The 27,648-nt window shown below is 43.5% G+C and overlaps 1 protein-coding gene across 2 annotated transcripts in view; it reads left to right on the forward strand.

The window, feature by feature from the left end:
• Window positions 1-17,630: 17,630 nt before the first annotated feature.
• Window positions 17,631-27,648, forward strand: part of RIPK2 (receptor interacting serine/threonine kinase 2) — an 88,705-nt gene continuing 78,687 nt past the window's right edge. Inside the window, exon 1 of one of the 2 annotated variants that reach the window (XM_077492991.1) lies at window positions 17,631-18,174. In XM_077492991.1, coding sequence (XP_077349117.1) covers window positions 17,930-18,174 — 245 coding nt within the window. In that variant the 5' untranslated portion in view covers window positions 17,631-17,929. The remainder of the gene's footprint in view (window positions 18,175-27,648) is intronic. The other variant, XM_077492990.1, reaches the window with a different exon arrangement.

Below are 27,648 nucleotides of genomic sequence, written 5' to 3' on the forward strand. Positions count from 1 at the left end.
TCAGAGGGGGTGGGGACACCCATACGTCACTGGGAAGCCTGGGTTCCCCATTTGTGTCAGAGGGGGCGGGGTCAGGTGACGGGTGGCCCCGCCCTCCTCATATAAGAAACGTCAGGCCGCCGGGATCCCGCAGTGTCTCCTCCGTGGAGACAGAAGATGGATGGATTTGCTATGCTGGACTGAGAGACCACCCGTCGCCGGATCAGATCAGCCATCGCTGGCCCCCCCGGAGAGCCTAGAGGCGATTCAGTTCGCATTGTGCGGTATACAAGTATTTCATTCATTCATTCAGAGATGATCATCCGTCGCTGGATCGCAAGAGTGGATTACCACCGCTGGAATCTTTTTTATTTTTTTTTATTTTTAATAAAGGGCTTTTTCAAAAGTGTGTTTGTCTTATTTAACTATTTTTTACCCTTTCTTTGTGAAATGGTAGGGGTGCTTTTGTACCCCCTTACCATTTCAAACGGGGGGGCGCGATCTGGGGGTCCCCTTGTTAAAGGGGGCTTCCATATTCTGATAAGCCCCCCGCCCGCAGACCCCCACAACCACCGGCCAGGGTTATGGGGATGAGGCCCTTGTCCCATAAACATGGGGACATGGTGCTTTGGAGGGGACCCCAAAGCATCCTCCCGATGTTGAGGGAATGTGGCCTGGTACGGTTCAGGAGGGGGGGGGGGATAAGATAAAGGGTCTGGTATGGATTTTTAGGGGGACGTCATTTTTTTTTTTAATTGATGCAGGGTTCCCCTTCATATCCATACCAGACCATTTGGTATGGATATTTAGGGGGAACCCCACGTCGATTTTTTTTTTTATTTGACGCGGGGTTCCCCTTAATATTCATACCAGACCTGAAGGGCCTGGTAATTGAATTTGGAGGAACCCCACTCTTTTTTTTTTTTCAATGACTTTCGATGAGTGTTCCCTGTATTACCGGAGCCGACAATTCATTATAGCTGCGAGTGATTTTAAATGACTTTTTTTCCTGCAGAAATGACACTTTGTGCAGGGACAGTTCTAAGCACGGGAAACATGCGTCCCTTCACAGGCATACTATAGACAACCTCCAGGTGCGAAATTTAAAGGAATATTACACTTTTATTGTTTCACTTTAATCATTATTAAAATCACTGCTCCAGAAAAAACGGCCCTTTTTAAAACTTTTTTTTTGCATGGATCCATGTCCCCTGGGGCAGGACCCGGGTCCCCAAACACTTTTTAGGACAGTAACTTACATATTAGCCTTTAAAATTAGCACTTTCGATTTTGAACGTTCTAGTCCCATAGACTTTAATAGGGTTCTAAAGTTCACACGAAGTTTAGTTCTGTTCGCAGGTTCCGGTGCAAACCGAACTGGAGGGTGTTCGGCTCATCCCTATTGCAGAATATGTTACAGACAGAATGTGACCCTGCCCATAACAGTTTCCTCTACCCCTTCATATCCCCCCTCCCCCCCCCCCCCACACACACACACACACACACAAACACAGTGGTATCCTCTGTCCCCTTTTCCCCATAGCGGTAACCACTGTACCCCCTTCCCTCCCATAGCAGTGTCCCACTGCGCCACATCCATGTACATTGCTGTAGGGTGGTGATGGTGTAGCCCCATTCATGGTGAAATGTATTTACTTTTTCCACATGTACTGCCCTGAAATGAGAGGTCATGGTGGCAAAGTCATGGCTCAACTGTCTACTTTTACTGGCCTTGTTTAGTCTTGTGGTTGTGAGGGTGGCAAATACAGGTGGTTAGGACATAATTTTACCAATACTCCTGTTGACTCAGTGAAATGTACATGTAGGGAAGCATATAGGAGATGACTAAAAACAAGAGGTAATTTTCTCTCTAATGCAGGGGTACACAAACTTGTTAACCACTTGAAGACCAGGCCTTTTCTGGAACTTATTGTTTAAAAGTTAAAATTGTATTTGTGCAGCTGTCTTTCAAACTCATTTATTATTTGGAAAAAAATACATTTTAACCACTTACCCACTGGGCACTTAAACCCCCTTCCTAACCAGACCAATTTTCAGCTTTCGGTGCTCTCACAGTTTGAATGACAATTACCCAGTCATGCCACACTGTACCTATAAGAAATTTATGTCCTTTTTTCGTTCCATTTTTGAAAAATCTTTTGTGGTAAGATACTGCTTTGTGAATAGAGCCCAATGCCTTTTATACATCAAAAGAAACCCTTCCTGCTTACAAATTTAAATTTTTTAACCAAAGTTCTGCTTTAGGTTCAAAAGTTGAGACAATATTATACGTTTAGTACAGCAATTGCAAATGTTACATTTATGGGAAATGTGCATACTGTAGATACAAACTGATGATGTGAATAAAAGTAACACTGATATTGTGGGGGGTAATTTTTTTTCCCATACATGTATTTCTCATTAAAAGCAAATGAAGGTTTTGTATGATGGAAGATGAAAAGCTTTTACCAAAATACATTGGAGCCAGTCGGGAAGTTGAAATTACGTTTTTCTTTTTTGTTGTTGGATGCGGTGGACTTTAAATGGCTTCTGAGGGTTACAGAAGATTTTTTATTGTCTGGGACTTGTTCTTATGCCAAAGAAAAAAGGCCCCTCATTAACCTCTTTATTTTATTTTTTTCCCCAAAAAAAAAAAACCAAAACAAGTATATAAAAAAAATAAAAAATGAAATGACTGTACACAAATACAGAGACAAAAAAAACAAAAAAAAAAAACAAGGAAACAAATATATGTATAAAAACACTTATTTATAAAAAGAAAAATTTGCTGGATGAATATCACAAGCATTCATGCAATCGTAACAAATTGTGGCAGCATTTTGTCTAATTAATATGATTATTTTCTTATGCTTGTCAGCTTCAGTGGCCATAATGGGGTATTTTTCTCAATCAGAAAAATACTGCATTTTGGGCACTAGACAGAGCTGACAATCATAGAAAATAATATTAGACAAAATACAGGTAAAATTTGTCTATCAATTTTTTTTTTTTAAATAGACCCCTTGAATAAAAAAAAAATCAAAACTACCTAGTACAAAAAATTTGCAGAATAAACTGGAAAAAAACGTATACTGTGTTATTATTATATTGCAGCTTAATAATTATTAGATGTGGTGAATCCATTTGTTTTCTTTTTAAGGCTTTTTTCCTCTATTTTCTCATGGTGATCTTGCCAGTAAGCCTGTTGTTGGCACTTATACACTCTTTCTGCCAAGACCAGCTTTCAGTGCCGTGCACTTTTGAATAACAATTGTGCCGTCGTGCAACACTGTACCCAATTTATTTATTTTTTTCACACAAATAGAGATTTCTTTTGGTGGTATTTAATCACCACTGGGTTTTTTGTTTGCTAAAGAAACAAAAAAAAAAAGCACATTTTGAGAAAAAAAATAACTTTTTTGTTCAAAGTATGGCGATACCCCAGCAGGAGCTGCTTAAAGTAATAGTAAAGGTTAGTTTTTGTTCTTCTAATCCTGTTCCTTTAAAGGTAGTGTACTGTGTGTTCACTTACCTTTTCCTTCATTTTCATTTGTAAATGCTTCTATTTGGTGTCTGTTTTGCCACTTCCTGTTCTTGTCCTAGAAGCAGAGCAGAGCCTGTCTGTATGGGGTGTACCTTGCGTCTGTGCCTCCTCCACTGGGACTACATCCCTGCCAGGAGACGCTGTCTGCGTTCACAGGCACAGGAGCCGCGGGCATGTCTAAGATGCTGTTGCTCCGCCTCCCATGCCATTTTATTGAAATGAGAATCAGGATCTCATCAGCACAGCCTTTACTCCGCCCCTTTTTTAAAGAAGTGAATTACATAGAATACATATATAGAATTACAGTGAATTACATACATTTTAATTATATAGTAAATACGTTTATTTTTCATAATATGGGCATGCTGGGAAGGCGGGAATGGGCATAGCTACTGGGAGGTGTTTGCACTGAAGGCTGTTATACAGATTGAGAACAAGACTCGTTCTTGTTCATGCAGTCATCTAAAAAGAGTTACTGCGCATGTGCGATGCCGCTAAGCATAAAGGGAATTGTAGTTCCCATTAACTTATGACATAGCAGCAGGGAGCGCGCAGCAACAACCAGAAGCTAAGGCAATCAAAAGAGACTGTAAAAGAGGAAGTGCCAAAAATAGGTATCAAGAAAACAGGTTTAATATAAATTTTGGATGAAATAATATATAGATTACCAAACTATGCAGCATATAGATCAGATATACGCAAAAATATTGGTACCTTTACAACCCCTTTAAGTTTGTTCAGTCCGTTACTCTGCCTCTCAACCCCAATAACAGCCTTAGCCCCTCTGGCACACCTGACAATAGTGTAAGTGCAATAAACAGTGAGAAACACACAGGTTATTATAAAACACAGAAATTTGTCTTTACTGCAATGTTTCTATGGAAAAGAGGAACAAAAAGTAACAATATATATTCAAAATAATCAACTAGAGCAATAACTGAGATTAAGAGCACTATAGCTCTCAAGCTGCTTTCAGGGGATTTAAAACACTAGAATGTCCCCAAGAGCAGAGGCACACTTGAATTGCAAATAAAGCACAATATGGCACTTCAAATTGGATTGGTTGCCTTTACTCAGATTGGCTCCATGAGTCCAGGCAGGAGGAGAGCAGAGGAATGATTCCCTTTGTGTCAGGCCTCTCTCTCCTGTCCCTTGACACAACAGGCCCAACTTTACACACATATTCAAGTCAATAAACAATAATTTAACTTTATAAACTGTTCCACACACCCAATGAAAATGTAGATCCCTGAATATGTGTGTGGATCAGTATGGCACTAAGAGCTTCAGTCCTTTGTTGAAGAAAAGATAAAATTTGGCGTCTTCAGCTAGCCAATTTCGTTGGTGCACTTTAACTCCTGGGTAGCAGGGCAAACAACATAACTGGCTCAGATTATCAAGTGAAACAGATAGGATTTGTTCAACAAGGTGAGAGGATGATATCTGTATACAATGTCCCAGAAATGGATAACCTTATCCTTTATCCCGGTAGTACTACAAGTGTCAGCAAGATGACTACCAGCAATGATGTTTGTTTACAGTGTTCAAATAACTCCTTCTTGTAGTGCCATGTCTCTGTTCCCTTCAGTTGGGCAGAAATGCTCTCTCACCAATTCCTGTGAACAGGGCCCAAACAAACGTCCTGGAACAGGCAGGTTTTCCTGGCGACCCAACAACTGGTATGGTTCACCACTGGTGGAGATGCACCTCGTTATAGACCTGGAATCCCCCTCTCTCAGGCTGGATGTCCAAACTTGCAGGAGGACTAAATCGCGCAGAGAGAGTATCTGAGAGACGGCATCTCTCCCTCAGGTCTGGTCTCTTCCCACCCTCAAGGCTGACTGAACTTTACCTCAGGACACAAAATGGAGTCTTTTACTTTGCTGTCAGCAAAGCCTCTTGGGATTTGTATTTCTCCCTTTTATACCAGTCTATGGGGCCGTTTTGTGTGGGAACTGCATGTCCCAGGATCCATTGCTGCTCTCCCTGCAGTTCAGCACAATCTCTTCCATTGGTTGTTGTAACTATGCCCTCAATTGGTTTTCCTCTTCCAGACAACAGGGCCACAAGAGAAGCCACTGAATGGAGAGCTCTGTGTCTGTCAGCTCACATTACATTAACTCAGTCAGTGGAACCAGGAAGAAGGAAGAGAAGGGTAAAAAAAAAAAATCCCCCTTACAGCTGCTAGCTTGGCGGGATTGCTGGTTATAGAGTGAGACATGCGCTACAATAGTTTGTTATAAAACTTTGCAAACAGGTAATTTTTCTCCTTCACTGATGTTCACTAATGGGGCTGCACTGATGAGCTCTGATGGGCACTGATATGCTGCACTGATGAGGTGGTACTGATCAGGAGGCACTGATGAGGCTGCAGTGATAGGTGGCATTGATAGGTGGTACTGATAGATGGCACTGATGGGCTCTGATAGGCAGCACTAAAAGGCACTGAGAGATGGCACTGATAGGCAGCAATGATAGGCGGCACTGATAGATGGGCACTGATAGGCAGCACTGATGGGCACTGATAATGAGGCACTGATAAATGGCATTGATAGGCACTGATAGGTGGCACTAGTGGGTACTGATTGGCAGTACTGTTAGGTAAAGATTAGCAGCACTGGTGGGCACCGATTAGCAGCACTGGTGGGCACTGATAGGGGTCACTAGTTTTCACTGATTAGTAGCACTGATGGGTACTGTGTGGGACCAATGTCCCTGTAACAGAAGCCAGTTAATGGCTTTCTTCTTTTCTCCTCATGCCAGCGTGAAGAGAAACAAAGCTGATAACCGGCTTCTGTTTACTTATATGATCAGATGTTATTAATTGACAGCTGATCATGTGGTAAAGGGCGTGATGTGATTGGCAATTTACCCTGTTCTGTGACCATCCGAGTCCAAAGGACTCAACGATCACAGAGCATGCCGCCCACGCGCCACAGGGGGCATAGGCAGCGCGATTATGGGGGCGTCTATTGACCCCCTCCTGGCACTGGAAGCCTGCACTGTATCTGTCTTTCGGCTATAACACGGGCGGAAAGTGGTTAACAGACAAGCTGTTCAGCAATAGTGGCAGTTAGAGGGTTCATAAAAAAACATTTAACCGGAGTACTTATAAATGGTCAGCTTTTATTTATTTATGAAAAACTGATTTTTTTTTTTATAACCGCTTAAAAGGTGTTAGCTGAAGTTTAGCTTTAATTTGGTAGCCCATCTAAATCTACTTGAACATCTAAGGCTCACCATACATATATTATAATCTGACCATACAATCTCCGTACAATCAACCTTAAGCCCCATACACACTATCAGATTTTCTGTTGAGTTTTTCCTTCAGATTTACCAAAACCACATAATATGAGGCCAAACCTTAAGAGTTTCAATGTGTATGCAGTCAGGCAGGCACTTGCACATCATGGTTTTGGTAAACCTGAAGGAAAACTCAGCAGAAAAACTGATAGTGTGTATGAGGATTAAGATTTACCAAAACTGTGTAATATGAGGACCTACCTAAACTAGGGTGACCAGACATTCCCGAGCAGATGGGGAGTCTGTTTGTACACAGGTGAGAGGCAGAGGGGGAGTGGGGGTCAGAGCTGATGCTGCTGCATGGAGAGCTGGGGAGTTTAGCTGTTGTGGGGGAAGGGCTAATGCTGCGTACACACGACCGGACTTTCCAGTAGGCTAGGTCCGACGGACTTCCCAACGGACTTTCGGCAGAGTTCTGACGGGCTTTCCGAACAAACGGACTTGCCCAAACTGACCGGACTTTCCGGCAGACTAGTTCCGACGGTCTTCCCAACGGACTTTGGACAGAGTTAAAACGGAGTTCCAAATGAACTGACTTGCCCACACACGGGCCATGCTATGACTGTGCCGTCATAAGGGGCAGGGTCACCGAGTGACATCACGATCGGACTTCCATCGGATTTTCCGTGGATTTTGGTCTGAAATGTGTTGGCCGTGAACTTGTTCTGCATACACACGGCAGAACATTTTCAGCCAACTTTCGCCAAATCACGTGGGTTTGCAGCCCTTTACCGCCACCCTTTGGGCAGCTTCTACTATGGACTTGTGTACACACGATCGGATTATCTTCCATTGGACATTTGTTGCTGGAAAGTTTGAGAGCATGCACAGCGAACATTTGTCCGTTAAAAAAACGAAAGCATACACACGGTCGGATTGTCCGAGAAAACAGGTCCGTCAGATCATTGTTGTCAAAAAGTCTGATCGTGTGTATGGGTCTTAACACTACCCAGGAACGAGGGACACCTATTAGCAAATGTAGACAGGTATAGGGCACACCCCCTGTCACGCCCCCTTAAAGAAGAATTATACAAAAAGATTTAGAATTTTTTTTTTTAATCACTACTATTCCTTTATAGAAAAAAAGGGTTAGATACCATGCTAAAAACTAAATAAATAAATCACAAAAAATATAGCTGCAGCTCAAATTTGTAAGATATCTACAAACACTATAACCAAAACATAGAATATAGCTGCGCATAAAGTTAAACTAAAATAATGTAATAGTATATGACAATAAATACCGTAACACCAAAAAAATCACCATAATAAATATAAAATCATACTCATGAATGAACATGTGATTAAATAAATGTGTAATACGTGATAAATATGTGATAATAATAAATCCTAAAATAAAAGAAATAAAGTAATTATATCAAAAGTCCAGTGAATGAAGTGAAAATGGTGACTTAATCAAATTCTTCTGTGCAAACAGAAACAGCAGTGCTTGTGAACCTCCACCACACAACATATGCACTTACCAGAGGGTAAACTATACAGGGCCTGTAGTATTAAATCTGTGGCGTCCAATCAACCTCCAAACATCCATGGCAGGAATCAGCTCTAGTTAAAATGAGGACAAGGAAAAAAAGGAAGAACTAATTGATTGGACTTTTAAAGGCACGTGGATAATTAGTCTAAAATTAACCACTTAAGGACCGCCGTATTGCCAATGTACGTCATTACAATGGCACAGGCAGGCACAAGCACGTACATGTACGTGCCTGCCTTCCAGCGGGTGGGGGGTCCGAACGGACCCCCTCCCGCTGGATACGGCGGTCCGCTTCGCTGCAGGAGCGATCCATGATGAGGGGATGGCCGTTGGTTTCTGGCCACCCCCTCTGGATCGCTCCTGGCCAATGGCGAGCTTCCTCCCACTGTGTATTGTATACACAGGCAGGGAGGAAGTGATGTCATTCTCCTCGGGGCGGTCTTTTTGACCGGACTACGAGGAGAAGACAAAAAGTAAGTGCACCAAAACACTACACTGACACATAGGTACACATAGGTATACATAAGCGATCATTTTTCTGATCTCTGCATTAGTGTCGCTATTGTCGCTAGGTAGCTAGTTATTTTTTTAGGTTCACTGCCAGGTTTTTATAGCGCTAGGTACCCCGATATACTACCCAATAATGGTTTTAACCCCCTGATTGCCCCTAGTTAACCCTTTCACCCCCTTTTGCCAGTGTCACTAAGCGATCATTTTTCTGATTGCTGCATTAGTGTCACTATTGTCGCTAGGTAGCTAGTTATTTTTTTAGGTTCACCGCCAGGTTTTTATAGCGCTAGGTACCCTGATATACTACCCAATAATGGTTTTAACCCCCTGATTGCCCCTAGAGTTAACCCTTTCACCCCATTTTGCCAGTGTCACTAAGCGATCATTTTTCTGATCTCTGCATTAGTGTCGCTATTGTCGCTAGGTAGCTAGTTATTTTTTTAGGTTCACCGCCAGGTTTTTATAGCGCTAGGTACCCCAATATACTACCCAATAATGGTTTTAACCCCCTGATTGCCCCTAGAGTTAACCCTTTCACCCCCTTTTGCCAGTGTCACTAAGCGATCATTTTTCTGATCGCTGCATTAGTGTCGCTAGGTAGCTAGTTATTTTTTTAGGTTCACCGCCAGGTTTTTATAGCGCTAGGTACCCCGATATACTACCCAATAATGGTTTTAACCCCCTGATTGCCCCTAGTTAACCCTTTCACCCCCTTTTGCCAGTGTCACTAAGCGATCATTTTTCTGATCTCTGCATTAGTGTCGCTATTGTCGCTAGGTAGCTAGTTATTTTTTAGGTTCACCGCCAGGTTTTTATAGCGCTAGGTACCCCGATATACTACCCAATAATGGTTTTAACCCCCTGATTGACCCTGGTTAACCCTTTCACCAGCGATCACAGTATAAGTGTCACTGGTGACGCTGGTTAGCCAGTTAGTTATTTAGGTTCCCCGTCAGGTTTTTATATAGCGCCAGGGACCCCCATATACTACCTAATAAAAATTTGAACCCCCTGATTGCCCCTAGTTAACCCTTTCACCAGTGATCACCGTATAAGTGTTACGGGTGACTCTGGTTAGTTTGCTTTTTATAGCATCAGGGCACCCACCATTTATTACCCAATAAAGGTTTAACCCCCTGATCACCCGGCGGGTGATATCAATTAGGTTTTAGGGTCAGGGTCTGCGTCGCCCCAGGCAGCGCTAGGTTAGTGCCAGTACCGCTAACACCCACGCGCAAAGCATACACCTCCCGTAGTGGTATAGAATCTGAACAGATCAATATCTGATCTGATCAGATCTATACTAGCGTCCCCAGCAGTTTAGGGTTCCAAAAAAACGCATTGTTAGCGGGATCAGCCCAGATACCTGCTGGCACCTGCGTTTTGCCCCTCCGCCCAGCCCACCCAAGTGCAGTATCGATCGATCACTGTCACTTACAAAACACTAAACACATAACTGCAGCGATCGCAGAGTCAGGCCTGATCCCTGCGATCGCTAAGTTTTGGTGAGTTTTCCTTTTTCATTGGGATCGGGATTACTGCTTACTGGTCTGCCCTTTGAGTTTGGATCATTTGGCTTGTCCTCATTTTAACCACAGCTTATTCCTGCCATGGATGTCTGGAGGTTGATTTGACACCACAGATTTAATACTACAGGCCCTGTATAGCTTACCCTCTGGTAAGTGCATATGTTGTGTGGTGGAGGTTCACAAGCACTGCTGTTTCTGTTTGCACAGAAGAATTTGATTAAATCACCATTTTCACATCATTCACTGGACTTTTGATATAATTACTTTATTTCTTTTATTTTAGGATGTATTATTATTATCACATATTTATCAGGTATTACACATTTATTTAATCACATGTTCATTCAGGAGTATGATTTTATATTTATTATGGTGATTTGTTGGTGTTATTTATTGTCATATACTATTACGTTACTATTCCTTTATATTGGCTTTTGAAATGTACAAATGCAGCCATTCAGAAACTGGAGGAAAGGTTTATCACTGGGAAACACTTTTTTGAAGATAAAAAGTGCATTTTATATACAACTATATAGATCAGACCTAAATGAGGGACAAATAATGATGAAAGAGGGATAGAGGGAGAGGGACTTTGTTCCAAATCAGGGACAGTCCCTCGAAATCAGGGACAGTTGGGAGCTTTGCACTACCTACTCCCTAGATTGATCATGCTGCTGTCCAAAGGTGACTCCGTTGCTCCTCCATCCAGAGTACAGACGCCCTAAGATTTCCAGCTGAATCATGAGTACACCTTTGTCTGGCTGCCTTTGAAGCTTAAAATGACACTAAACTCTGATGTAAAAACAAAAAAATTCCAATCAAGTTTGCGTAGTATTCTTGACTCAAAAAAGTACCTTCTGTCTATTGCTCTCAGCCTCCCCATAGCTCCAAATTCCTTCTTTTTTTTTTTTTTACTGTGATCTGACTTCCTGTTAGATGGTGGTTACGTTTGTTCTTCCTGGTCTCATTGTATGAAAGAAAGTAGCAAACTTCTCTCACTCACTTCCGAGATAGACCAGTGACTATGTACTGTGCATAGAGAAGTGCATAGCTAACGTGCACTGCGTGTTCCAAACAAACTGAAGTGGGGGGGGGGGGGGGAAGGAGAGGTTTGGGAGCTGACGGAGGATGTTGCAAGGAGGCAGAAAACACAGTAAAGCCCCATACACACGATCGGACTTTGTACAAACTTTCCCGTGGACTTTTGTACAAAGGGCGTGGCCCACAAGTTTGTATTGCATACACACGGTCTGACTTTTTGACAACAAACACGAACGTAGTGACATCACAACGTACTGACGCCACTTCAAAAGAGGACGTTCAATGACTCCAGCGCCACCTTTGGTCAACTTCTGTATTGTAGTCTGATTGTTTGCATAGGTTCTGAGCATGCGTGTTTGTACCTTGTACAAAAGTCCAATGCTTTTGCGTACACACGGTCGGACTTTGCTCCATCGGACTTTTGTTGCCAGAAAGTTTGTCCGTTCGCACAGCCAACAAAAGTCCGATGAAAACAGAAAAAGTTTGTCCGATGGAGCGTACACACAGTCGGATGTTGCTCCAAAACAGCTAATTTGCATGTTTGTTGTCAAAAAGTCCGACCGTGTGTACGGGCCTTTAGAAAGAATTTCATTAAAAAAAAAAATGACAGGACTGTTAAGAAGTGGATGTGTATGGGTCAGTTTTTAAAAATAAGGATATCTTTTAATTCCCATACACAGTAGTGTGATTTCAGATGCGGATGCTGTTGCCCAACACCACACGACGTTTTTTGGAAATGGTAAACGTGCTTAGTGTTGCTTTGACACATCTGGCTTTTTACTAGGGATTAAACCCTCCAAAATGTATGTATTGTCTGAAAGCAGAGACCCTGGAAAATAAAATGGTGGTAGTTGGAATTTAATCACTTCAGCCCCGGAAGATTTTACCCTCTTCCTGACCAGAGCACTTTTTGCGATTCGGCACTGCGTCGCTTTAAATGGACAATTGCCGTGCGACGCAGTACCCAAACAAAAGTGATGTCCTTTTTTTTCCCACAAATAGAGCTTTCTTTTAGTGATTTTTATTTTTTGTGCTATAAACAAAAAAAGAGCGAAAATTTAGAAAAAAAAAAAAAACACAATATTTTTTACTTTTTGCTATAATAAATATCCCCCAAAAATATATAAAAAAACGTTTTTTTCTTCAGTTTAGGCAGATATGTATTCTTCTACATATATTTGGTAACAAAAAAAAAATCCAAATAAGCTTATATTGATTGGCTTGTGCCTACAAAATAGGGGATAGATTTATGGCATTTTTATTATAATTTTTGTTATTAGTAATGGCGGCAATCTGCAAATTTTATCGTGACTGTGACATTATGGCAGACACATCGCACATTTTTGACACTATTTTGGGACCATTGTCATTTATACGGCGAGCAGTGCTATCAAAATGCACTGATTGTGTAAATGACACTGGTAGGGAAGGTTTAACCACTAGGGGGCGATAAAGGGATTTAAGTGTGTCCTAGGGAGTCATTCTAACTGTGGGGGGAGACGCTACCTAGGACATGACACTGATCACCGCTCCCGATCGCAGGGAGCAGTAGATCTCTGTCATAACACAAGGCAGAATGGGAAAACACCTTGTTTACATAGGCACGTCCCCATTCTACCTCTCCACACCGCAATTGCGGGCTGCCAGAGAACACTGAGTTTCCGGGACCTGTGGGCACACTTCCGCTGTGGGCGCGCGCCCGAAAGGTGGCAAATTTAAAGGGACGTACCTGTATGCCCATTTGCCTGCCTGTGCCATTGTGCCGACGTACATCTGGGTTAATATGTTATTTAACCACTTTCAGACCGGACCAATTTGCTGGTCAAAGACCAGACCACTTTTTGCGATTCGGCACTGCGTCGCTTTAACTGACAATTGCACGGTCGTGCGATGTGGCTCCCAAACAAAATTGACGTCCTTTTTTTCCCACAAATAGAGATTTCTTTTGGTGGTATTTGATCACCCCTGCGGTTTTTATTTTTTGCGCTATAAACAAAAATAGAGCGACAATTTTGAAAAAAACGCATTCTTTTTTACTTTTTGTTATAATAGATATCGCCCAAAAATATATAAAAAAACTTTTTTTTTCCCTCAGTTTAGGCCGATACGTATTCTTCTACATATTTTTGGTAAAAAAAATCGCAATAAGCGATTATTGATTGGTTTGCGCAAAAGTTATAGCGTTTACAAAATAGGGGATAGTTTTATGGCATTTTTATTAATAATTTTTTTTTTTTTTTTTTTTTACTAGTAATGGCGGCGATCAGCGATTTTTATTGTGACTGTGACATTATGGCGGACACATCGGACATTTTTGACACATTTTTGGGACCATTGTCATTTATACAGTAATCACTGCTATATAAATGCAGTGATTCCTGTGTAAATGACACTGACAGTGAAGGGGTTAACCAGTGGGTGGCAGTGTAGGGGTTAAGTGTTCCTAGGGGTGTGTTACTAACTGTGGGGGGGTTGGGCTTTCATTTAGTGAACACTGATCTCTGCTCCAATCACATGGAGCAGAGATCAGCGTCACTAGTTGCTAGGCAGAATGGAGAAATGTTGTTTACAACGGCACTTCTCCATTCGGCCGCTCCGTGAGACGATCGCGGGGATGCCCGCGGCGATCGAGTCCGCGGGTCCCGCGACCGGACTCACGGAGGTCCCGACCAGCGCGGGAGTGCAGGGCGGCAAATTTAAAGGGACGTACATGTACGCCCATTTGCCTGCCCGTGCCATTCTGTCGACGTACATCGTTGTGCGCTGGTCGGCAAGTGGTTAATATGCATATTTTCAGGAAAAAATAACCTAAAATAGATTTTAATGCAAACAAACACAATATGCCTATTTTCTGTTAAATACAAAAGATAGGGTTGTGAGTAAATATATACCAAGCATGTCAAGTGTTAAAGTGGAGGGCCACCCTGAAAAACAAAAAGTACATTAAAATGCAAAAAAAATCTGAAAAAAAAAAAATGAAAAGAAAATATTTTTTTTAAACTTACCAGAAATGCCTGTTGCTAGGCAGATCGTCCTAATCTGCCTCTTCCTACTCCGCGGTGATCTTCAGTCTTCTCTCCTCCATGCGTCATCTTCTGGGGAATGGGGTACGGTGTGTTCTGGGAACTGTGCGTCCCAGAACACAGCACGCCCCATTCACAAAGCGCTGTGCGACTCGCGTTTGCGTATTAGGAAACGGGCAGTGAAGCCTCAAGGCTCCACTGCCTGCTTCCCTTAGATAGAATGGCAGCGCCCGGGACCCGAGACCCAAGGGACGGGTCGGCCTCGGGTGGCGTACATCGCGGGCACCCTGGACAGGTAAGTGTGCTTATTAAGTCAGCAGCTACAGTGTTTGTAGCTGCTGACTTTAAAAAAAAAAAAATGTTGTCAGCTGGCCCACCCCTTTAAAAGCCTTTACAGGTCATCAGTTAAAAATTAACAGTAAACTATAACAGCAGAATTATTGCTCTCACTCCAATGTACAATACCTCACATGTATGGCTCAATTGATGTAGACTAATACCGTGACACACGACCAGACTTTTCGATGGACTAGGTCTGACGAAACGAATCTGCCGGACAATTCGATCGTGTGTGGGCTTCATCGGACCATTGCTGTCTAAAAATCAGACGGCTTTAGATTTAGAACATGTTTCAAATCTTTCTGACGGACTCGAATCCAGTCGAAAAATACGTTGGTCTGCATGCTAGTCGGACGGACGAACTTCCTTATTCTCGTCCAGTCGTACGTCATCACGTTTAAATCCGTCGGACTTTGGTGTGATTGTGTGTGGCCAATTCCGTTCATTCAGAAAGTCTGTTGGAAGTCCGCCAAAAGTCCGGCGGGAAGACCGTCAGACCTAGTCCGTCGAAAAGTCCAGTCGTGTGTACGCAGCAATACACTCACCGGCCACTATATTAGGTACACTTTGCTATTATCACGTCGGACCCCCTTTTGCCTTCAGAAATGCCGTAATTCTTTGTGGCAGAGATTCAACAAGGTGTTGGAAACATTCCTCAGATTTCGATCCATATTGACATGATAGCATCTCGCAGTTGCTGGAGATTTGTCAGCTGCACATCCATGATAGGAATCTCCCGCTCCACCACATCCCAAAGGTGTTCTATTGGATTGAGATCCAATAGAGGCCATTGGAGTACAGTGACATCATTGTCATGTTCAAGAAGCCAGTGGTGAGATGATTTGAGCTTTGTGACATGGTGCATTATCCTGCTGAATATATGTACACTGTAGTCATAATGGGATGGACATGGTCAGCAACAAGATTTAGGTAGGCTGTGGTGTTTAAACGATACTCAGTTGGTACGAAGGGGCCCAATGTGTGCCACAAAAATATCCCCCGCACCATTACATCACCTCCACCACCACCAGCCTGAACCGTTGATACAAGGCAGGATGGATCCATGCTTTCATGATTATGGCAAATTCTGACCCTACCATCTGAATGTCGTGGCTGAAATCAAAACTCATCGGACCAGGGAATGTTTTTCCAATCTTCTATTGTGCAATTTTGAGCCTGTGTGAATTTTAGCCTAGTTTCCTGTTCCTAGCAGCCAGGAGTGACACCTGGCATGGTCTTCTGCTGCTGTAGCCCATCTACTTCAAGGTTCGATGTGTTATGTGTTCAGAGATGGTATTCTGCATACCTTGGTTGTAACAAATGGTTATTAGAAGTAGTGTTGCCTTTCTATCATCTCAAACCGGTCTGGCCATTCTCCTCTGACCTCAACAAGGCATTTTCCTCCTCGCACAACTCACTGGATATTTCCTCTTTTTCGGATCACTTTATGTAAACCCTAGAGATGGTTATGCATGAAAATCCCAGTAGATTGGCAGTTTTTGAAATACTCAGACCAGCCCGTCTGCCACTAACAGCCAAGACACATTCAAAGTAATCTGAGGCTGGATTCACACCTATGTATTTTTTGTGCTTTTTGCATTTTGCAGATTTGCACTACAGAACGTGCTCCATAGGAAACCATTTTAAATGGACTGTAGTGCAAATCTGCAAAATGCAAAAAGCACCAAAAATGCATAGGTGTGAATCCAGCCTAAATCCCCTTTCTTCACCATTCTAAATGCATTGAGTTGCTGCCATGTGATTGGCTGATTAGCAATATATGTTACCAAGCAATTGAACAGGTGTACCAAATTAAGTGACCTGGGAGTGTACATGTGCTTGCCTTATGCTGCAAATTTTATATGGGGGTGGCAGGGGTGCTTTTATATATATATATATATATATATATATATATATATATATATATATATATATATATATATATATATATATTTACATTTTAGATTTTTTTATTTATTTTTTTACTTTATTGCTATAACAAGGGGGCTAACAAACCCCTTATGTGATAGCATGGGCAGGTAGTTTTATGGAGATGTGGCGGGGGGGGGGGGGGGGGTGTATACTAGTCCCTCAATGTCTCCTCTGCTCTCCAGTGGAACTAATCAAACATATGTCATGTCTTGATAGCTGCATACTCGGCTACAGTAGCGACCCCAGAGTAGTAGTGACCCCAGAAGTGACGGCACACATTAGTTACAGGAGGGATCCGTTCCCTGAGTTTCTCCTGCACTCCTGGGGGAAGCAGTTTTCGGCCATCCTGGGCTACCTGGTGGAGCGGGAGAGCCCGGGAACCACCCCAGGTGCCGCCGGCAATGCTATCGGGGGGGTGCCCCTTTGAGAGCCCTGTAAGTGATTGGTCAGCTCTAGAGTTGGCCAATCACATTTAGCAGAATGCAATTTGCCAGCTCTTGAAGTTCACAGATGCAGCTTGATTTACCTACTAGTCTACCATGACTTTTATAAAGGGTAAAACGTGCCCCCCCCCCCCCCAATCGCAGGTGAAAACTAAGCCTGACTACTACTAGACCTGGGAACATTAAAAACTTAACAGAAAAGGTTGACAGACTTTCTCAAATTATTTCAGAAGCCTTGCCTAATCTGGGGATTTCTTACTGTTTTTCCCTTTCACAAATAAACACGGCCTTGCATGCATGAAACATTCTGTCCTGACAGGGGATTACCTGAGGAGCCGGTGACATCACTGCTCACAGAAACCATGTTTGTTTTCTGAAGGTGGAATGACATTGAACCTTGGTCATTGTACCTACAGAAAGCTCCAAAAAAAAAAAAAGCTCTTTCTCTGTTTTAACTGCTACAGAAAGATGACTAATAATATAAACCCCTGACAGGATTATTTTTTTTTTTGAATAATACGTTATTTGCAGTCTTCTTCCCTGATCATTTACATGTGAGGTATGAGACAAGTGGGTGGTAAAACAGGAACTGCAGGATCTGTGCTTTTTCTTCTTTCAGTTTCGCCAGTTAAGGACTGGATAGTGCTGAGGGCCAGAGAGGGTGGGGGCAGTGTGGCTTCTACGTATTCCAGGAAGACATTTCTTTTATTTCACAGTCAGGGCTACAACGTTTTCACACACTGGAATATCACAATTCTCCATTTTTGGGATAAGAGTGGCGACTCAAGATGAACACCAGTACGAGCAGTCAGGAGACTGGGTGTTCCTCTCCTGCACAATGTCAACAGGACAACTTGTACCTGCAGACCGCCAACATCAGTAGCAACCTTCAATTCATCTCTAACACCAAACTAACAGATCTAAACTTCATCAACAAGGGGGCGTATGGAACTGTATACCGGGCCCTTCATTCTGACTGGAGAATACAGGTAGCTGTGAAGTTCTTCCCAACAGAGCGTCATCTAGTGGAAAGGTGAGTGTCACACCATATACATTTCTGTAGAGATTGAAGACGTTACAAAGCCAAAAGTTTGGTTTAATCTGGACATACACTGGTAGATTTTTCGAATGCCACTCCAGCAGGTCTCAGTTACCAGCTGCGGTAAAGGCAGGGCATCTCACCCCTTTAAAACCGAACACATATTAATTACACAGGTTCTGAGGCTGATTAAGGTGGTGATGAAACTCACTTGGTGCCTTAGCTACTTTAAATTAGCCTTAGAGCCTGTGAATTTTTATGTGTTCGGGTTTAAAGGGATGAGGCGGCAACCCTAGGTAGGGGGCAGTGTGGTGATTGATTCAGTGCATCACATGACTCCTTTTTTTTGTACAAACTTTATTTGAAGTGTACAAAACATATGGCAAATGTGTTGCTGTACATTGCAGCACAATTCGGCACGGTACGCTGCAATGCGAATGGGACACATAAGAAGCAATTGTTTCCTTGTGTCCCTGCGGTGAGGGACGTATCACCATGCGGTAAAACTTCTGTCACTGCATATAGTATGAATACAGCCTAATGCTGGCCATATATGGATTGGTTTCTGAACAAATTTGCTTTCAAAAATCAGGAATTTTGTGCATTTCATGATCCGATGGTGCCACCATTGATTTCGAAATTTGACCAATCAAGCCTTCAATTTCTCCTCATGTTGCTACAGAAAATACTTTTTGTGTCCGGGAATTTTCTTTTCTTTTCAGGAATTTTCTTTTCTAGCATTCATGCTCATTTCTTCTTCGATTGTATCTCTTGCATGATTCTCCCATCGTTGATTAGAAAATCGTTTGTTTTTTCAAAAAATTCTAAACATGCCCAACCACTCAAATTCGATGGCCGCATGAAAACTGGCTGTTGCTGCAGCCAATTAAGGTGCGAAACTCAAAGGCCCCTTTCACACGGGGCGGATCGCTTCGTTGTCCCCGCTGAGCCGGCGGCGGACAGGGCGGTCTCCGCACACTGTGCAGGGACCGCCCTGTCAGCTCTCCGCTCTCCTCTATGGGATCAGATGAGCACGGACCGTCTGTCCGTGTTCATCCGATCTGCTCTGCAGACGAGACAGCAATCCCAAAGGTAGAGAAAAAAAGGGAATATAAACCACCACTTACTATAGGAATAAAAGATGGATATTATTTAAATAAGAGGAATTAATAAGCAAAGGAAGAGGGGGAGTCCACTACAAAGGTAAAAAAGCTTCTTTAAAGCTTTGGTAATGCCAGAAATCCAGTAGCCCCTTGAGACCACCAGAGCGGGGGTTCCCTCCATAGAAGCTCCTTTAGAGACTGTACAGGAGGGACTTCCAAACAGGAGAGGCTTGAACCTGCTGGGGTGAATGCGGTAGAGGCTTATTCATCTGTAACAGGAAAACTCCGTCCGTCCAACCTGTCAGGTGAGGATAAAAAATAGAATGCAGCAGGGTGTCTCCCCTTCAAATTTATAGTTAATCCAATCCTGTCAGGTTGTGGGGGCGGAGTCACAACCCAGTGTGTGCTGCCATGAAGGTGTCAGGAAAATAGCATTTTCCTCCGTCTGCAGAATCGGACAGTAGCGGAGGCGGACAATAGTGGGTGTCTGCGGATGTTCATCCGCAGACACCCGCTATCCCATAGGGATGCATGTATGTCCGTATTTCATCCGCAAACGGATGGATGAAATACGGACATACTGTCCGCATGTGTGAAAGGGGCCAAACAAAAATTCTTAGATAAGATTTTCAAAATAAAATTCTTTCGAAATTCGACCTATGTAATGCAGTAGTGCTTAATGCAGGTCATATATGGGTCGAATTCTGACTGAATTTTCTTTAAAAAATCAGAAATTTTGTGCATTTTGTGATGCAATGGTGCCACCAGTGATTTTTAAATTTGACCAGCCAAGCCTTCAATTTCACCTCATTTTGCTACAGAAAAGAATTTTCGTGGCTGGGAACTTTTATTTCCGGGAATTTTCTTTTCTTGTGCTCATGCGCATTTCTTTTTCAATTATATTTCTGAAACTATTCTCCCATCATTGATTAGAAAATCATTTGTTTTTCAAAAAATTTCGAACGTGCCTAATCACTCAAATTCAATGGCTGCATGAAAATCGTCCAATGGTACGAAATTCAAACGAAAATTCTTAGAAAAGATTTTCGAAAGAAAATTCTTTCAGAATTCGACCCATGTATGGCCGGCCTTAGTCTACGGGCAGGCGGTTGTAAACAGATCTGTGTCTAATTACAACTGATTACCTCCAAGAGCTTCCAGGTCCAGGAAAAAATAGAAAAGGTCCTGTTCTGCTTTTTACGACCTGAATGATCATGATTGGAAATATGTAAGTCTATGGGCAGTCAATTGTAAACAGATGTGCATCTGTTTACATCCAATTACGTCCAGGTCCTGAAATAAAATGGAAAAGGTCTGCATCCTTTCCATTTTTTAAAGACCTAAACGTGACAAACAGAAGGTAGTCTGATGGGATGCAAGTTCATTTACATTTAGCTGCTCATAGATCTAATATAGGTCTAGAAAAGGTGCTGCAGAAAAAAACTGAGTGGACACAGATGTCGCATCCATTCTGTTCTACTTCAGTTTTGGTAGGAGATTTGTTCACAGATTAGCAGGTGATCGGACCAGACACATAAAGGGGATTTATAGATTATTCAGTTATGTGCACCATTTCATTATTATAATTATACAGTATTTATATAGCACCAACAGTTTGAGCAGTGCGACAGTAACTTTACAATACAATTTAAGAACAGAGATTTAAAAGGGCCCTGTTCGCAGGAGCTTGTAATCTAAAAGGGAAGTGCAAGTAAAACAAAATGTAATAACTATGCAGGGAAACAGTTGTTCAAGAATGAAAATCCCATTTATAAAAAAAAAATTATTATTGTGAACTTCAGCATTACCTGTACTAAAGGGTGGAATGAATTTCCGTGCAGCTGAGGGAAATTTTAATAATAACATATGCTTAAGTTATTGGTAAGTATTTTAATAAGGCCGTGTGGATCTGTAGGCAGCTCCCTAGCTCTTAAAGTGGTTGTGAAGGCAGAAGGTTTTTTATCGTAAAAGAGAAGTCCAACCTGAGCTTTTTAGGTTGGGCTTCTCCTCTGGGTCACAGCAGTACAATTTGTTTTGCACTCCTGTGACTAATTTTCAGCGGAGAGCGATCTGAAGTCTGCTCTCCGCTGACATCACTGCCATCAGTCGAGGCAGCACGTTATCCCGACTTCCCAAGTCTGAATCTGCCAGCTGCCTTGATTGATGGCAGTCTTATCGAGCCGCTGAGGCGGCTTCTCCCTGCCCCTCCAAAGCTCATTGCTCCAATGAGCATGAGGGATCAGAGCAGGAGAGATGCTGACTGACTGGCAGCATCTCACTGCTCGGGGAGGAGTGAGAACCAAGCCACTGGCAGTGTTCAGTGGCTTGGTTCTCAGTGCGGGGGACAACTGCAGCATCAATCTGATGCTCCATCCACCGAGGTAAGTATGAATATAAAAAAAAATGAAAACCCATACTTCTCTTTTAATGCATTCTATGCATTAAGAAAAAGAAAACCTTCTGTGTGCAGCAGCCCCCTTTAGCCTCCATATTACATACCTGAGCCCTATCTAGATCCAGCGGTGTTGCAGGAGTGTCTCGGCTGCCCTGGACTCTCCTCATTGGCTGAGACAGCCACGGTGGCACCATTGGCTCCCGCTGCTGTCAATTAAAGTCAGTCAGCCAATGCGGAGAGAAAGGTGGCCACGGTTCTGTGTCTGGATGGGCACCCCTATAGCAAGCTGCTTGTTGTGGGGGTACTCAAGAGGAGGGAGGGGCCAGGAACAGCGAAGAGGGACCTGAGAAGAGGAGGATCAGGGCTGCTTTGTGGAAAACCAATGGTGCAGGACAGGTAAGTAAGTATAACATGTTTGTTATTTTTATCTAAAAAAAAAAAAAAAAAAGACTTTAAGGGCCCTCAAGGTAGACCTCAAGGAATCAGAGAATCAGAATAGTCAGGATGGAAATGCCACTTCAATGATTAGTGTATAGAACATATTTATATTTAGGCTCAGTAAAAACAGCCAATACATTTCTGGGGCTCCATTTGGCCCTCTTCATCAGGGCTGAAATGGAGTGGATTGGAAAAAGTTTGAACGGTTTCAGGACAAATAAAAACATCTGAACAAATCTATCAAATGCCTGTTCTAGCTGGACTTCATCAGCTAGGTTCAAACTGGAACAGATATTATAACAGCTGGTTAAAATGGTTATTTTTACTGAACCAAAATAAAAATATTTTCTGAACACAGATGAGATTAGTGGAGTGAAGCTTTCATCCCTCGCTCCTCTTTCTTCAGGTTTATTTTTTATTGTCTGAGAAGATCTCAGTTGCTATCCTAGCGAAAAGTGTCACTGGCACAGGAAGTACTGAGAAATCTCTCCAATGGAGACACAGACAGCAACCAAAACACTTTAGGATGACTTTGAGACTATGTGCTCTAAAAGGACAAAGCAGAATTTACATGAAATTCATAAAATTCCAGAGAGAGCATGGTGCCTGTTATGTCTGTCAGAGGGTTCTCAAAATACCTCTACAGAGAATTCATTTAAATTGATTTGCTTATTTACAGTGGAAGCAAAGTGCACAAATACTTATCTCCTCTACAAGAATCCGACAACTATGACGTCCAATGCCAGCACCAGCATCTTCCCCCCAGCTTTTTCTGGGTGCTGTATCTTATCTGTAGTCATCTTGGTTGGCTGGCATGTGGTGAGGTAACTTCCATGCATGCACAAGAGTTCATGCATCTTGACACCAAGACAGCATGCCCTGAATGTAAACTGAATTGTGCATGTGCAGCTTTGTGTACATTCCACAGAAGACAGTAAACAGGCAGGTAAAGCTGACCATAGATGAGTTTTTGTTTTTTTTAACCTGTGGATACACATGACATGTGAAGGACAGATAACCTCTAGCATTGCCCAAACCTGCTAGACCATAACCTCCAACCTCCAACCCCCAATTATCCGATAAAAGACACGATAAAGATCTTTTGTAGTAAAATGGCCATAGCAGCCTTTTATTTAACAAAACACATATCTTCAAACAAATAACATTTAAACATAACCATCAGCCGAAATTGTTAGACTAAATCTTGGGGGTCTTTCAGGGCAACAATACACAACCTGGTCACTGTGACAAACTTTTCATCAACTTAGGCCTTCAGTAGCAAAACACCGACTCAGAGATGATACTCCTCATCAGCAGTGACCTACATTTTACCTATTTCTAGTTAAACCCCACGTTAACTGGAATGAAACCAAGAACCCCATACCACAGATGGGTCCCAACCATTTTTATCTTCCAGACTTTTTCTCCTTCTCCAAAGACCCACCACTGCCACAGCACATAAGGGGTAAAGCCTTACCCTTAATGCCCTCTGGATTCCTTCCTGCCACCCCAGGGACCACAGAGCAATGCCTACAGCCTTAAGGTGCACCCCATTACTCCGAAGATACCACCAGGTATCCACTTCTAGCTCCCTATGCTGTACCGTCAAACCCCCATTGCGAGCTACAAATTTACCCATCTCTTTATTAACTTTTACGCTGGCCTTGTCAACCTTTTTTAACCGTCCAAGCCCAATGCCAAGATGTCCTACCCACCATATCGGACCACACTATCAGCATCCCAGGGAATGATGTACGTAGACGCAGGAAGTCAAATTTCATGTTGCGTATAAGCTCACGCATTGACTTGACCCCCAGATCATTGCCACCCACGTGCAGCACCAAAATGTCACGGGCGCTATCAAGACTAGAGAAGTGATGTACCTCTGGGACCACCCTGCTCCACAGCAAATCCACCGAACCTGAGCTTCCTGTCTAGGGATGCCCAGCTGCCTACCGTTAGGCCGTACATCTGCTCATGTGGCCCCCCAAAATACGTATGAATGACCCAGAATTCACACCAAGCTGACCTCTCTGAAAAAAGGAAACAAACAAAACACGTAACAGCACAATCAGACACACAAACAGAAACCCCTGAAATGGCCCTAATCTTGCAGCAAATGAGGGTGAATGTAGAGCTTAAACCGCCTCGTCATCCAAACCCACCCGAGCAGCCTCTGTGGCTGCCCCGATGAGAAAGAAGTGGGAGGCATAGTCCGTAGGGTTGTAACCTTTAGACGCTTACAGAATAGTTCTATGAACTGAAAACGGGACAATGCAGACCCATCCAAATGTACCAGGAAGGAATCCCGCAATCCCGGACGTACTGAAAGAAAGGATTCCATTGCCCCTACTGGATAGATGAGGGAATACGGAATGCGAAACACAACAATTTGCATGCCCTTCCCGCTCTAGTCGGTTTTGGACCTCTGTACCAATAAGCTAACCAAATCCCATGAACAAGCCACTTCATGCACCAGCAGGCCCTCGTGAGCCCCTTTGGAAGGGCTGTCTAACTCACCCACCCTTAACGCCCCAAAGAAGGCAAGTTCTGCCCGAAATAATGAACACTCATACACAGAACTACAAAGTGAACTTAAGTGAATAAACAGGTCCTGTAACATGGAAAAGGAAACTGGGCAACTCCCATCCCTGCGTTTCTGGTCTCTCCAGTACCCCTTGACTGCCTGCTTAACCAAAAATTCCTTAGTCTAGTCCCTGCAGCCTTGTAGTTTAAAGCAGAAGGCCAAACCTGCCAACTTATGATCAATAGCGGATGTTGAGACCCCACTCTCCAGACTCAGAGTAATGAAATAGAAGACTGCCTGGTTAACCTCCTGACCCTCTGGGTTTTCTGTACCGCATTAACTCTTGCACTGCTGTCTCCATACCACAATGTGTTTCAATTGATCCAAGCTGTAGACTTTGTGTGCTGATTACTTACATATACTCCTTTAGTAACTTTAGACCATCCAAGGACAAGGTTTCAAAAGCTTTTCTGAAAACTCTCAGCATAACAGTTCCAAAACAGTTCCAAAGTGCACAGTCTTTCCCTAATGTCCTGAGTGCCTAACTCAGGCTTGTGGCTGCCCCAGCGTACCTGCACAGGAAAATGTCCGTAACTGGTCTAGCAACTAGCAGCGTGGACTGCAGGTCCTAGCAATCCCATTACATGTGGAAGGCTCCTAGAGGCAGACGAGGCTCTCTCTGGCAGCTGCAGCAGCTCTGTGAAGTGGCTGGAAAATACATGCTGGCTCTTGTCTGTGTCTCTTCCCATGCAGACTGTGCCTGTCTGGGCAGAGCCCCCCCCTTTTATTAACAGTGCAGGGAGAGAGGCAGAGCTCAGTAAAACATGCAGGAAATTAGGTTAACCCTAAGGCCGCGTACACACGGGCGGATTGTCTGCCCAACTAAGTTCGTCAGACAATCCGACAGACAGTCCGTTCAACTTTTGAATGAACAGACTTGACCACACACGATGAGCAGACAGTCCGCCGAAAGCTTGCACGATGACGTGTACGGCACGTACGACGGGACTAGAAATTCGACGTCCAATACACTGCAATGCAACCTTCGGCGTGTAAATCCTTTCTGAGCATGCGCCATACTTAGTCCGTCCAAATTGCCTACACACGAGCGAACTGTCCGCTGAAACCAAGTTTGGACGGACAAAATTACGGAAATTCCGAAAGACTTAGTCCGTCAGACTGTCCGCTGAAAAAGTCCGCTGAAGCCCACACACGAGCGGATTGTCCGCTGAAACACGGTTCAGCGGACTAAGTTGGGCAGACAATCCGCCCGTGTGTACGCGGCCTAAGGCCCAGTTATTAGTATTGGTGGAAGGAATAGCACCCTATCATTGATGACATGATGGAAGGAGTATTGTGCCTTCATTACTGTTATAGGGAGGAATAGTGCTCCCACCCACCATTGGTGTAAGGTGACCACATTTCCAAACCGCCATTCAGGGAGACCCCCCCCCCCCCCCAAAAAAAAGATGATTTTTGACATTGCACAGGGGGACCGTGGGATACACAGGGGGACAGTGGGATGGACAGGGGGACAGTGAGATGTACAGTGGGATGCACAGGGGGACTGTGGGATGGACAGGGGGACAGTGGGATGCACAGGGGACACTTACACATACTGACTTGCCTCTGACTGTCTCCCGACCTCTCAGTTCTCACTTCTTCCTTCCTAGTAGGCTGTTCCCTGAAGCCTGTGCTCTGCCTGCCGGACTCCTCTTCCTCCCCGCTGTCCTGGGATGAGGCCAGCGCCCCCTCCGCGCCTTCTATCCGCCATGTCAGCGGGGCTTCGCTGGAAACTACACTTCCCAGCGTGCAGCGCGGCACACGGAGCCCTCCATAGAGATGACTGGGGAAGGCGGCTTGTGTAGCTTGTCTGAGTGGAGCGGACATTCTACCCGCTGGAGCAGAATGGACCTGTCCAAGCCAAGCCGACCTGGCCGGCCCGAGCCAAGCAGATCTGCCCCTGTCCGAGCCATTTATTAGTGTGGCTGTGTGCCCGGGACACAAATATGAATTCAAGGAAAATTCTGGGCAATCTGGGACACGTGGTCATCCTACATTGGTGGCAACTGGAGGAACAGTGGCCCATCAGTGTTAGTGGGAGGAATAGAACCCCGTTGTTAGTGTCAGTGGGAGGAATAGTGTCCCAAGGGCCAGATGAAGGCAAGCAAAGTTCTGAATATGACACATGGATGTCAGTTTGGAGAAGACTGCTCTATAGTATTGCCATTACTTCTCCCCTGACAGCTATATAAAGGCTTATGTAAGGCAGATGTGGAGGACCCTGCACAAACAATACTTAAAGTTGATGTAAACCCACTCTCATCCTTTCTAAACTACTGCAATATTGGTTATCTAGAAGGATATACATGCCTCCTGCATGTATACTTATCTGTCAAATGTCTCCCCTTTGTATGCTATGAGACCCGAAAAACTGCAGATTTTTTGGGTGGGTCTGTTTTCCAGGGCTAAGTGGGTGGAGTCATGATGTCAGTAGACTCCCCGCCCACCTCTACACTCCCCTTATCAACATGCATTTTCTCATGTATATTTCTTACACTGAACTTCTTCTATGATCACTAACATCCAGTCAAAACCCAGAAAAGTTCCAACATGACTTCAGCATGCCAAATCATACTGAGGTGTAGAACAGCCAATCCTTGCAGAGCTGATAAAGAAATGAGTGGGGGTGGGAATTAAAAAATAATGCATGTCTTAGGCTAGTGCACGAGATATGTAAATTACCTGTCAATCACAGCAAGGGGGAAGAACTGACAAAGATTTCACAGTTTGTCCGTTTTATTTCACTGAAAAAAAATATGAGGATTGCGCATAGCTGGATTAACATTTTGTGGCAAGACTGGGCACAGTTGATCTGAAATCCCATATTCTATATCAGGGTTTCTCAACTCCAGTCCTCAAGGCACTCCAACAGGTCATGTTTTCAGGCTTTCCATTATTTTCACAGGTGATTTGATCAGTTTTACTTCCTTAGTAATTGCCAC

This window comes from Lithobates pipiens, unplaced genomic scaffold, assembly GCF_037356315.1.
Source record: "Lithobates pipiens isolate NorthernLeopardFrog02 unplaced genomic scaffold, aLitPip1_a1.2 Scaffold_19, whole genome shotgun sequence".
In the NCBI taxonomy this organism is placed as follows: Eukaryota; Metazoa; Chordata; class Amphibia; order Anura; family Ranidae; genus Lithobates; species Lithobates pipiens.